The sequence below is a fragment of the Falco biarmicus genome, chromosome 7 (assembly GCF_023638135.1).
Source record: "Falco biarmicus isolate bFalBia1 chromosome 7, bFalBia1.pri, whole genome shotgun sequence".
NCBI classification, from domain to species: Eukaryota; Metazoa; Chordata; class Aves; order Falconiformes; family Falconidae; genus Falco; species Falco biarmicus.
Window position 1 is genome coordinate 67,526,258 of NC_079294.1, and position 13,248 is coordinate 67,539,505.

At 41.7% G+C, this 13,248-nt stretch overlaps 1 protein-coding gene across 2 annotated transcripts; it reads right to left on the reverse strand.

The window, feature by feature from the left end:
• Window positions 1-12,912, reverse strand: INTS14 (integrator complex subunit 14). 2 transcript variants are annotated; one of them, XM_056345485.1, is made up of 12 exons: window positions 12,798-12,912; window positions 12,101-12,367; window positions 10,616-10,723; window positions 8,674-8,829; window positions 7,198-7,316; window positions 6,614-6,756; window positions 4,110-4,202; window positions 2,887-3,031; window positions 2,512-2,645; window positions 2,290-2,408; window positions 1,842-1,907; window positions 1-865 (listed from the first exon to the last, which is right to left on the reverse strand). In XM_056345485.1, the coding sequence occupies exons 2-12, from the start codon at window positions 12,320-12,322 to the stop codon at window positions 614-616; spliced, it is 1,557 nt and encodes a 518-aa protein (XP_056201460.1). In that variant the 5' UTR covers window positions 12,323-12,367; window positions 12,798-12,912; the 3' UTR covers window positions 1-613. The 2 variants fall into 2 exon arrangements, with proteins under 2 accessions (XP_056201460.1, XP_056201462.1); XM_056345487.1 differs by lacking the exon at window positions 12,798-12,912 and adding an exon at window positions 12,485-12,650.
• Between the last annotated feature and the right edge of the window lie 336 nt (window positions 12,913-13,248).

Genomic DNA, 13,248 nt, shown 5'->3' on the forward strand with positions numbered 1-13,248 from the left:
TTAAATTTTCATGAAGAATTACTCTTTATTAATATTACACAAATAAAATCCTGTGTCACGAGATTAAGTTACTTTCACAAGCATAAGCACTGTGATGCGAGTGATACTCAACGGCAGTACAGACTGGCTTTCACATCAGATGTGACGTTAGTGAATATACCCTGAAATCAGTTGTGTATCTTATCTTGCACAGTGATTCCCAGACATGTTTTCTTTGGACTAATCGAGTCGATGTATAAAGTATAGTAGCTGCCTTTTAAGATACTTTTACCAGTGAGTTCAGTTATGTAGTAACTGCATTTTGGGAAGGCCAAAAGCCACCAGCAGTCTGCTGTCTATGATGGCATTTCTTTCTTTCCTCAATATGTAGCGAGTAACTTCCACCCATCATCCAACACAGTAATTGACTTTGGGACACCTTCCACAGTTTCCAGGTCTGACTAAAGCCACCACAACTAGCTTTGTTTATTTACTGAGCACTAATGCTGGTAGGGGACCCCGTTTTAAAAGGAAGTTCTTCAAACAGCAATTAAACAGGCCCTACAAATTAAACAGGACAAGAAAATGTGAACCGCTTGAGCCTTAATCTATAGAAGTTCCCAAAATGGAGACTTCACATTCTCTCAGCGCTGCTACTGGAAAAGTCTGTCTGCAGTGGAGCAATGTTATGATCGTAGGCAGCATATTCCGATGCTCCAGTACTTGCCACTTTAAGCTGCTGAGCAGCATGTGTGAGCTGAAACGCTGCATCAGGATGAGCTGTGTCGGGAAGCAGGGTGCACTCCCGCTCCAGCATGTCTGCCACACCTTTCAAGAGGTCCAAAAAACCAAAGGCCAGGGCTGCCTTTCGTAAACGATTAAGTTCCTGCAGAGAAGGAAAGCTCCTTTTAAAGCCACTGTAAGCCTCTATGTAAAAAGTGAATTTCTTTCTTAAAGGTAAGCTTGTTTGCTGAGAGGAAAATAACCTGAGTGATGGGTACAGCTGCTGGAAACTGCCCAGCTGCTCATGACATAAAAAATGCTTCAAGGCTGAAGATGATAGTGGCGCAACTAAACAGTTGGTTTTCCCTTGATCACTTCCTATAAATCTCCACTTCTTCCTTTTCGCTTTTGTGCATTCAGCTATTGTATCTGCCTGTTTTGTCCGTGTCCCAGCTGGAGGTGGCTTCCAACTTAGGCTTCACTGACTGCTGCCTTTAACCACAGTGACCAGCAAAATGTGTTATGTATTGATTTTTCTTCACTATAAACTGACAAGTGTTTATGTGCTTTTAGGCAGGGTATTCATTCTTGAAGTCTCCGGGGGCTACAATAACAAACTGCTTCGGCACTAAGCTTATAAGAGGAACAACAATTACCTCCAGCTACAGTCTAGATTATGGATTATTATGACGTGACCAAATGTGCCTAGAATTCTGTCTTTCTCTGCTTCAGTTGTAACAAAAAAGTGTAGGAGACATTTTCAGACTCAGAATGACATACCTCTGTGTTCCTATTCCTCTCTGATCCCTCAGTTTATTTCTGCCTAGACAACAGCATAAAAATCTACAAGAAGTTCACCATGGAAGTAGCAGGGATCACGAGGGGCACCTGCAAATGTGACCCATCTATGCCACTCTGCCAGAGAATGTGGTGGCAGGGAAACCAGACCCCTTGTCTCACCCTAACTAGTCTGTAAAATAAACCCAGGATGTCTCCTTCTTTGCAGAACCATGTATGTTTTCGCAGAGCCCTACAAGCCTGCACAGAACATACCACAGACACAGCCAGTATGTGTTCCCCTGTCAAATGTACCACTATCACTGTGGATGAAACCTGGGCCAGCCTGAAATGTTACTCACTTTATAGAAGGTTTGTGTTTTCTCAGGGAGCTTCCTTGCATTTCTCAAGATCTTCTGTACATCTGTCTGCAGAAAAGAAAAATAACTAAATAAAAATCTTGGCAGCTGCTGGGGAAGCTGCAGAAAAAACCCTGAACCATTAACTGATAAATTATCCTGACCACTGACAAGACTGCAGCTCACAAAGGCTGAAACACAAATGGTAATTGTACTAAATCAAATAAACTAAGCCAGATGCTACACTGGAGACACGGCTTTCATTAAACAAGCTATGCTTTCTGATTGCATTTTAATCACAACATTTTAAAGAGGCAGTGTTTATAAAGATGAAAGAAAAGCAATAAAGCAATTACATTAAATGGACAACACGCACACAGACTCCGCTTTGCCGGTAAGATGGCTACTGCTGATCCAAGTAAAGCATCAAGTCCAAAACCTGTATCATTACCTGGAGGCCACTTGGTTTAATCCATACGGTAACATTCTGTGCATAACTGCGCTTGTTCTTGGGTTGCAAGGGGAAAGGGCTCTTATTGTCATCCTCTCCGTAAGGATTTTCTTTTGCATCTGGGAGAAAAAAGAAAATAAACGAACTTAACAACTAAGATTTGGCAAGGTTATTCACGCAACACTGAATGTGTAAGCATTATTCAAATAGTGTGACCAGTACCTGAAATGGGTCCAAGCTGTGCCATCTTCCCTAGCCATGGAAGAGGCTCAGGACCAGGTTCAAAGAGCGACATCATGAGGTTTGATTTCTTCTTGCTATCTGCTTGTGAATAGAGCATTCCATACCACTCTGGCCTGTTGAAAAGAGCAAATCCCAAAGGCTGAAAACCTTCCACCCCTCTTTGCCTAGTCTTTGTCTCCCTCCCACTGTGGGGAGGCTCACTATTTGCAATTTATACTGGCAGAAACATATCCACAAATAAAAACCCACAGCTTTGTCTAGCAGTGCGGAGTTCTGTACAGCATACGGATATAAATAAGCAAAATTTATAAATGAGTTAACCAAGATTTCTCAGGCAGACATCCAGCTCCATACCCCAACTGGACGACAGCCACCATTCCCTCCACTTTCAGGCTGCCATGTAACAAAACACAGAAGTTGGGGATTTTTCCAGCAATCTGATTAGCTGAATTCTCATCTTCGGTGTCATCTGTGATCCCAGGCCCCACCTCATCACCTTCTGAGGAAGAATAAAAGGAAACAAAAGAGGCAACATAAGAATAAATTCAAAACCATTAGTTACATTTCCAAGACACCGCCCTGTATTTTCTGTCATGCAAAAGTTAATTAATACTTTTGTAGAACAGCTGCTAAATGCAGTGTTTGGGCAAAGTGGCACTATAATGTTATATAAATATTCCATTGCATCCTACTCACAAAACCGAGTTACCAGAAAACTGTGAATAAAACCTCAGCTTTGAAGAAACTAGAAGCAAAACGAAATGGCAGTAAGAGTCTGGCAACAGATCTATGTCTGCTTCTGAAGCAAAAGCATCCGAATTTCAAGTTCTCTCCTGTGCAATTTGTGGTCATTAAGGGAAACTTGCTACATTTTAGCAGCTGGAATACAGCTGTGATTTAACTGTTAATATCTTCCAAGGTGAAAGGCCTAGCATGATAGGAGTGTTAATACAGAGATGAAAGCGTATCAGGAGCTTTCATTCCTCTTTACCAAGAGAAATCTCACATTCTCTTTACTCCACTCCAAGGCCACAACAAAAGGAAAAGGGAAGTCCTTCTCATCACAGGCTAGTGCTCTCAAGCAGCTGCACAGTCAGTAATATGCTTAACCACCCTCAAAGCCTACACCAGTCATTTGTATAGATACATATATAGTTGGCCCCAATGAGCAGCAATTAATGCACAAGTACAACTGAGCAATCTAGTTGTGATTAAGATCAGATTTTTCACAACAACAAATCATTCCAAGAACCAATTAGATGCAGGCATTAAACATTCATCTAGCACCACATATTTCATTGCCCATTACTATTTTTAGCTTTCGGTTTAGCATGTTCTATTAATGATGATGCTATAAGGACACCGTTCCTTCTAATGACTTTCTAAAGAACACAGTATTCAAAAAAAGAAAAAGCTGGTGTTCAAGATTTTAATTTTAATGTAACCACACAAACACCTCTTTAGAGACAACTGGCATCTTGATGAAGCATAAAATCTGTGGTTCTAGTCTAAACCATCTCAGACATAACAAAGGAAGCTTAAAACAGTTTTTGCTAAAAGAAACAAGACTTGCTCACCTCTGTTAAGTGCAATTGGCAGTACTAAGTGTCTGGACAAGACAGGAGGGCTAGAAATATCAGCTATATCTACAAAGCCAACAATTTCTAGATCTGTGGAGAGACAACAGGTTTAAGTCAGATTTGGAAATTGCTTAAACGTATTCTGAGTCCATTTAGCATTACCACCTCTTACACCACCAAGTTTTCTGAAGCAGTGACTAGAGGTAGCACAACAGAGCCCCAACATTGATTGGGGTGTCTAGGACATAGTAAGATACAAACATTTATAAATAATACCATGACACTTTAAGACGAGAACATAACTTTCATCACACACATACTGCTGTCCACGAACTGTGCTACTAGACAAACACAGAATCATGCACATTGGTTTTTTACACTGTACGCAATCCATTGCCACTTTATAAAGTCTAAAGGAGAGAAAACAAAGGACTAACCCAAATCTACTAGCTTCAAACTGGCATCACAGAACCTGCAGGAATTCCATCAACTCTTTGGCCTATGAGGCATGCTTCCAGGACTGGGAAGATGGGTTGTGGTTCTTGAGTTTTGCATGTGCACGGGAAGTTTAAATACAGCTCCATCCCATAAAGAATCGTGGGCATTTGCTGGTAAAAGATCGAGGCAGCCATGTCCTTCATGCTCAGCCGTGTACTATTTCCTTGCCAATTCTTGGCTGCAAGAGATGTTGTATGGGTTCACGTGTCTCAGCCATGTGAAGGTTTTGGTGTGTGGCTCTAGCAGCTTTTGAGCAGCTCTACACTGGCAGAGGTGTAGAGAGTACCTGCTTTGTAAACTCTTCTCTACATGAAGCACGGTGACACATATGTTGTGCCCTAGCTATGGACACAGGTCCATATGCGTATGGCACAATTAGAAGTTCAATGCCTTTCCAACCTGTACTGCAGCTGGAGCTGGGGAGCACAGTCTCTCCTTGACAGCCCAAGCAAAGGACCTGGCCCAAAGGCAATTCAATTGATTTTTCTCATAGCTGGACAGTTAGCACTTGATTAAAGCCAGGGAGGAATTCAGGGGCTGAGCACACCACACACTGCATTTTAATGCACACAGAACAAAATTTTCTTCAAGCCAAATTCCCATCTTTGGAATGATAGGAGGAACTCTTAAGACTGAATGCAGCACCAAGCCTCCCTCACCAAGAGGAACCACATGCTCTTTTTCTTTGCTATTGCTATTTTGGTACTGATGCACTTATTCCTATTTAAACAGTATGCAGCTACAAGTAAGAAGGGATCACACCCCAAATGAGTTTTTTCTCTTGTAGATTTAAAAAAAAAACCCAAACAAATCAAGGCAATCTTGGTGGCAGTAATTTATGGGTCACAGTTCACTTCCTTGCAAAATTTTAGCACTATTGTGCCCTTATTCACATGCAAGCTCTGCATGTTTTGTTCATGAACACAGAAAAAAAGGAAGTCTACAGGTCAGATCAAGGAAATGAAATTGCCAGTAGAGTTAGAAACTCTTGAAAAAGGAATTATCTGAAAAGATGCCTGGGTATATGATCTAACCAAGTCACTCTCTTTGCACTTCCCAAATAGCGCAAAGCCAGCAGGAACTCCCATCACCTCCCTTTCAGTTAGCCACACTGGGGTGTCACTGAGGGTGCCAGCCTTTAGCTCAAGAGCCACAGCACTCTACTGCCTGACTGGAAAGAAAAACAAAATGCATGTGGCCAAGTGCACTGCTGAGGAGCTGAGAGCAATTTTGAGGTTACAGTTGAAATTTAACTCTCAAGGCAAAGCAGTGAAGTTCAGTGTATTCTCTCCAAGAAATGTACCTAGCCATTTGCTAGCCACAGGCATGGGCTATCTACAGACTATCTGCTGTTCATGGGTGCTGTCCACTAATGGGAGGGCTGAGAAAGGTTTTCTTTGCACAGTTGTTTTTCAAAATAACTTAGTATTAAGTTATTATGTATTAAATATTAGTATTATAAGAAGTGCCAGGGTGACAAAAACCTATGAAGACCGAGATTTCATAAATCTCAACCTTTACTTGTGCTGCCTCACGAATTCTTCTTGACTCCACTCCTAGTGGATCCCTTGGAGAAACCTCTAGAAAGATGCTAGTTTGTCTCACCTGATAATAGAGAGTGATAATACAGAGCCTTTCTGATAAAGGTAACTCCTAACACAAAATGCAGCCCCTTCTTCAACAGGCCTCTCCTACTCTCCATGAAGCTTATGAGGGTATTAACGGAAAGCAGCCTGTAGCTGTCTTCCACAGTCTTTGCGCCTAGAAATTGGCACCCAGAGCTTTGAAAGTGCCTCTACCCTGCTCCAGCCCTTTTATGAGGTACACATGGCTGAAGTAGGATGATGTTCTTGTCCCCTATTGCCACATATACCAAAAATTTACAGTCAGCAATTGATCCTTGCAGAAAGTGGATGAAACAGAAACTATGCAAGATAAGAGGTGGTAGTGAAAAGGTAGAAATAAAATAGATTTAAGTAATAAAGCCATCAAAGATTTGTTACCTGTATTAATTGCTTTAGGAATGGGGTCTATTTCCTCATCTATAATGAAAGGTTCTGGTCTGGGAAATACTTGCACATCGGATGTTAAGTGGCCACACTTGAGAACAGCATGGAATGGTGTATAAGCCAGGTCTATTAGCTTTCTAGAACATGATCAGTTATTATTAAGGAAAATATAAAGCATATCAAAAGAAAATATTGCCTAAAGCACACTAACTTAGCTCCCAAAACCTGTTTCTTTAACTACAGTTAACTCAATAGTTCTAGCATCACTAAATTAAGAAACAAAGCAGCATATTATCACACTGATGGCAAACTAACAACAACTGTGGAAATCAGCATCTTCTATATGCCAATCATAAACAGACACTATGATTTGGTTACATAATGACTAAAATAAATATTGACCTTAACCAGTGAAGGTCAAGACGAAAATACAGTTAACAAAATCATAAACTGAAAGAAAAAAAAAAAAAGTTTAATTAGAACACCTCGTATCATCAGATTTCTTATAATATTTGTTTTCCTTTACAGATACTAACTGGAAACCTTCACAAAGGCATATTATCTACAAGCCTACTAACCCAAACATCGACTGCACATTCTTCAGGCAAAGGGGTCCATCAATAGTGAAAATTTGCCCTTCTCCATTGTTTAGATCTATGAGCCGTTCCAGGCAGTCTAAGGAATCCGTGCTTTGAAGCTGCAAAAAAATTAAGGTGATATGTTTTTATTAAGTTTTCTTTTTACTCTCCTTTTATTAACCAATATGTTTTCAGAAAATATACACAACACAGCAAAAAGCACCTGACTGGATGCTATAATGACCTTTTGTTATCTCACTCCTTTCTGAATAAACCAACATTCTTGGTCTCTCAGGAAACATACTCCTTATGTTGCATTTATATTAGACCAGATGCAGCATTTGGCCTAGTAACAAATGATGCTAGAATATCTCAAGTTGGAAGGGACCCATAAGGATTATCGAGTCCAACTCCCAATACATTGCTTTATCATGTTAGGTTTTGCTTCGAAAGCAGGTTCAAGCAACTGAAAATCCCAGAAGCATTCAGTCTTCAAAGGCACAGGAATGCCTTAAGTAATATAACATTTTATTGGTAATGTTAAGTATCCATCCCCATCAGGACAATATAATTTTTAGGAGGGAAGTCAGATAGAATTATTTTTGAGAAGTTCTTAAAGAATGCTTGTGAAAGCACTTAAACTTATCAGCAACAGGAGATTTATTTTAAACATTTTCCCAGTTATTCTGATGTGTAAACAATGCTTCAATCCATCTGCTTAATCAAAGAGGATCATCCTTGATAGAGACCTTGAAGCTGAAATACCTATTGTATGCCTAAGTAGAAAATCCTTCTGTGATGGACAGAATATAGGTGTCAAAAAAGCAATGCTATTAATAAAACCTAATCTAAGCAACTTTAGTCTCCATAGGCTTCTTTTTAAACATTTTTTATTCAACAGAATTCTAACTACTGTGAAGATTTTTAAAGCTGGTATTGAGATTTTCAAAGGTACCTGAAGAGACAGAAAACAGTCATCTTTCCTTCAAAACTAAGGGAAGTTGGTTTGAACACTGGCTTGGAGACTTTAGAATTTTGCTCACTCGCATTTCTACATAAAGCTATTGTTGTTTTAAGTGCTGAGCATCTTTGCAATAGAAGTAATTTATTCAATAATTTAATTGTAGATTAAGAAAACCCCCAAAAAGCATTCAATGTAATTAATGCAGTAAAGGCAATAATATAAACAAAGAAAGAAATACTGCATAGTATTCCCCAGGGAGAAATCAACATGATTTATAAAGATTATTGTTATAATGCGCTAGTAGTAGATAATAATAGTGCAATAATAAACTTCTAAAAAGATACCAGTTACATTTCACCAAATAACTAACACTAAGCACTGGAATGTCAACTAAACTTTAAAACTAAGCACAAGAACATCAAGTATGTTTTGTGCTGACCTGCTCATTACTTCAGAGAAGACCAACAACTATCCAGTGCAACAAAGAAGGAGGTATGGGTTAAAAACATCACCTCTTCGAGATTTGCCATGCACATGACATACAACTTGGATGGGAAGGGGAAAGGCAGTGGAAACCGGTTGCTTTCACTTCGCTGGTTGTGAGTAGCTAGGGAGTGCCTTAGCGAGCCTCTGCCGATCCCCAAGCAGCCATCAGTGACAAGAACAACCTGGAATGAAAGAGGACAAATCAGCATTTCCAAGTAAAGACACATTTCTATCTGCAGAGGGCAACCATCCACCAACACAGTTCAGTAGCCTTCCTAACAGCATGCACTTCTATACCGAAAATCCCTGCTCACACGGGGATTTCCTCCACTGAGATGGGGAAAGAATTGCGAGTAAAACTTCCAGAAACAGGTACATAAATAAGAAATCGAGGATTTAACCATTGCAATTTAACCTATGTGCATGGTAAATATATGCTTTGTTGTAATTAGGCAACTGCACTGAATTTTAAATTTCATAGCCAGAAACACACTATGCTGTGCATAAACACAACTATTTTTAAGTGTACACTAGAAGCACAGTGACTATACAGCCAAAAATGCAGCCTGCTGCTGCTGGACTCAAGAACTTCAGGTTTATTCTCAGATGGAAGATAAAGCCCACTTCTGTAGAATATGCAGGGGAACCCAACTTCCACTACAAGCCGCAGAAGCCCTACAAAAGGTAGTATTAATTACCCTAATTCTTTGCAAACAAATACAGCTGCAGTAAGCTCACATTTTGCAGCAGAACTATTAAAGCAAAAATAGGCATTCTTCCATTCAGTTGCAGGTCCAAAGTGAGTCCTTGTGGAAACGTGTGCTAATACGTTACACTGAATAATGGAACTATTTACACTCAGCTGAGACCCAGTCATTTCCAGAGTAGTAAAACCGCTGCTCTTTGAACACTGCACAGCAACAGCAGGCATTATTTTTGGCTGAGAGGTAAGGAAAATTAAATCCAACTGAAACTCAATGTATATCCGCTACATCCGGATTTGTATTCTCTCTTCATCCTCAGTCTCTCTTTTGCAGTCTCGTTACCACCTGAACTGTTGCTCACCAGTAATGTTTTTCACTATTTCAAGATTCTGCAGAGTACATTTCCCACTGCCTTTCATCACCGCATCACCTGAAGTTCCAGTAAAATGCTCTATGACACAAATGACAGACCACATCTATGCTTGGTTTTTACATCTTTCTAGTTCCTTGCTTTGAACATCTGCTTTTCCAAGGTGCCTTTTATCCTTGTTAAGATTATAAAGCATTGCATAACCAATAAACTTCTATCCTTTTTCTCCTTAAGGAATATAGCTTGAGACGTCTTCCTAGCTCACTGAGCTAGAAAATTACTGAACTGAAATCCTAACCCAAAGACCAACAGGCTCTTCAGTGTCTCAGAAAACAGAGGGCTAAAAGCAGACTTTGCCATAAGAAGCCGCAAATTCAGAAGGCTGAGAGCTGCAAGGGCTGAATGGAGTGCGCAAACAGATGCATGCCAAATGACTCATTTGGGAAAGAAGACAGATCAAAACAGACTCCACAGCAGTCCCATGCTATTGCTTGAGAACTGGAACTGTTACAAGCCCTGGAAACCATCAGGTACTGGAGGAGAAAGGTTACTATACCCTTTCCAAATTAAATGAGGCTCCCAGGACAGAAGATCGCATCCAGATCAAACGCCAAGCCTGCAAAAAAGTACTCTAGGGGCAGATTTTATAATCCACCCCGCTACAATAACACATCGAACAGGATGCAGTCTAGAGTTTTGCTGCTGAATTTTTTAATAAAGACCACCTTCTGTTCATATTCCAGATACATCCAAAATACAAATTCTTTGTCTTCCTGTAGCACTAGCATGCCTGACAGTATTCAAAGTTTTCAAATTACACCTACAATTCCATCTGCAACTTACAGGGAGTACCAAGTATATGCTAGATCCTAATAACAGTAAAATCAGTCATACCTGGCAAGGAATTGCAGCACCCCATTCCTGCTGGACAATATTGCAAACCCCCAGCAGCGCTGACTCTAAACAGGTTTTGTCATAATCATCCATGTTACTTAGGGCTTCCTGTAAAGACAAACACCACTGTCACTGCTGCATGAAATATCACTACCAGGAAACAGAAAAGTTAATCATGGTTCTGTGGTAAGTCAGTATGTTTGCTTTGCATTGTAACGCAACTGTGCTGTTACACAATGAAAAGTGTGATGCTCTTATATATGACCTGCAAAGTTAAAATAAATAAAAAAAGGAAAGATATAAAAAATTATGAATGATACCATGAGACAATGAGAGCTGACTTTGAAGGAACTATAATATTACTACAAACACAGCTCTTTTAAAGAAAAAAAATTATCCTTTTCATGTCTTAAGGGAACAGTAAAGTCAAAATCTGAAACAATGTCTGATATAAAACACTTAGCTTAGAAAATCCTCCCAGGTATCACAGCAACTATAACTTCTAAGAGATTCAGAAAGCAGACCACAAGGAGCTTGTCTCACAAAAACTCTTTGGCAGAGAGAGTAACAGAATCCAAAACTCGTATCTGCATCCTGTTTCTGTAACCATAAACCAGCTTTTCTCCTTAAAATGAGAACTTCACACTTAACGCAGCATCCTAAGAAGGATGCAGCTGTAAAACTAACATGCTAGAGGAGCCTGGCTGGATTCTTGGCTTTCAGAAATTCCTCAAATGAAATCTCAGGGAGGCGAAAATAAATCAAAGAGAATGCACTGGCATTCACCTGCTAAAATGCAAACGTAACAGAGAATATTTTTAAAAATCTGTCCCACAACAGACGTATTTAAAACATGGTGCCCTGTGACAGTGACATGTCATTCACCCTGACATTATATATGATAATCAGGTATGTATGTACCATTTTTACTGGATTCAGAGACTTTCACTGCCTTACTGCATTCATCTGGAATTTCCCTCTTGGACTTTCTCCTTTCCATTTTCTCTCAAATTCTCATCACATCTGTGAGGCCTAAAATCCCTTATTCTCGCCCTGGTTCAACCACTACACACTCTTAAAAGCACCTTCTCTCTACCAAATCACTTGACTAAGAACCTTTCTTAACTGTCCTGTCCACTGCATCACTTATTAAGACCAAATCAACAACTAGACAAAAATATGAATGTCACAGAACCACTCCTAAGAGCTTCACCAGGCAGCCTGTACCTCCATCCCCACTTCTAATACAATTAGTGACTCTTCAGTGGTTATCTGCAAAGGTACAATTTGCAAAGTAGCAAAATGTTTCAAATGCATTGATTTAATCTCTCCTTACAATAAAGATAAAACAGTCAATTCAAGTTGTTGTGCACTGGATGATATGAAATCACACAGTTTCACCATGACGTGGAAACACGCGTGGGGTTCAGGTCTTTGTTTTCTTAATACTGACAGCTTACTGCTTTTGCATTTCACACACTCTACCTGGAGCGTGTTGTAATCTCTTGTAAAGGGCACCATCAGCTCCCAGAGTGACGAAAACACCACCAAAGCTGTGAACTCCAGCTTGTAGTTGGTCGCCATATGCTCAAACAGCATGGTTAGGCCGTGGACAGCCAGGTGTTTCCGCTGGTACTCCTCAGAGCCCTCCACCGACACCGGTCGCGTCATGGAGAGCGACACGTCCATCACCACCACCGTTGGCATGATGAGCCACTCCTCTCTGCTACCGTCGTGATGAACTGTGATCCCCTGCACGGAAGGGGAAGAAAAAGTCCACACGTTAGTACTGAAACTGCAGTTACAGAGCAATACACGTCTCACCCTCCCAGGCTGACCCCACTGTGCTGCTGGGGAAGCGACAATTACCCTTTTGCCCCACAGAACGTGGGATTTAGCACAGATTAAGCCAACAAATCTTCCCCTGAACCACACGCAGCATATCCACCCGGCTGTAAAGGCCTGGAAAGGGCCTGCGCGGCCAGGGCTGGGCCTCGGTGGAGGACAGGGCGCAGCAGTGGCCCTGCGCGGGCCGCGGACAGGCCCCGGGACCCCGGCCGAGAGCCAGCCCTCCCTCCCAGCCCCTCCCCCTCGGCGGAGCCTCTCCCCGCAGCCCTCCCGCGAAGCTGCGGAGCTTAGCGCGGCGTGAGGAAGCAGGGGGAAGGGAAATGATGGCGCTCACCCCCGGCCCGCCGTGCCGCCATGTGTCCGTCGCAGAACGCGTCCCCCCGGAACGCAGCGGCCGAGGCGAAAAGGGGCCGGGCCGCGGCTGCCGCCCGCCCCATACAGCCCCGCGCGGGGCCGGGCAGGCCGGAAAGCGGGGTTTTCACGGGTAACGGCAGGAGAAGCCTGTAGTCCTGCAAACACTAAGGCAAAGCAGTTCAGTTAGATGCCACTACTGTGGAAAAGTACAATAAAAAAGGCTGCTGTGCGTAGAGTTCATGAACAGCGTCCCAGCTGGCAGTGCGCCTCCTTCTCCCAGTTCTGTAAGGGTGGGAGTGGGATGGGGGGTTCAGTAAACTCCATTGCAAAGCCTGGATGTACCCGAGATGCCCCCCCAGACAGCAGTTTGCTTTAAAATTATCTTAAGGACGAGTGCCAGGAGGACAGGGCCAGGCTCTTCGCAGTGGTGC

What these genes read in the sequence shown, in the direction of transcription:
- INTS14 (XM_056345485.1), bottom strand. Translation starts at nt 12,322, where the DNA reads ATGCCAACGGTGGTGGTGATGGACGTGTCGCTCTCCATGACGCGACCG. An exon ending in ACAGCTTGGACCCATTTCAG is followed by an intron (nt 2,409 to 2,511) that starts GTACTGGTCACA and finishes TTTTTCTCCCAG; the next exon opens with ATGCAAAAGAAAATCCTTAC. An exon ending in TTAAACCAAGTGGCCTCCAG is followed by an intron (nt 1,908 to 2,289) that starts GTAATGATACAG and finishes TCTTTTCTGCAG; the next exon opens with ACAGATGTACAGAAGATCTT.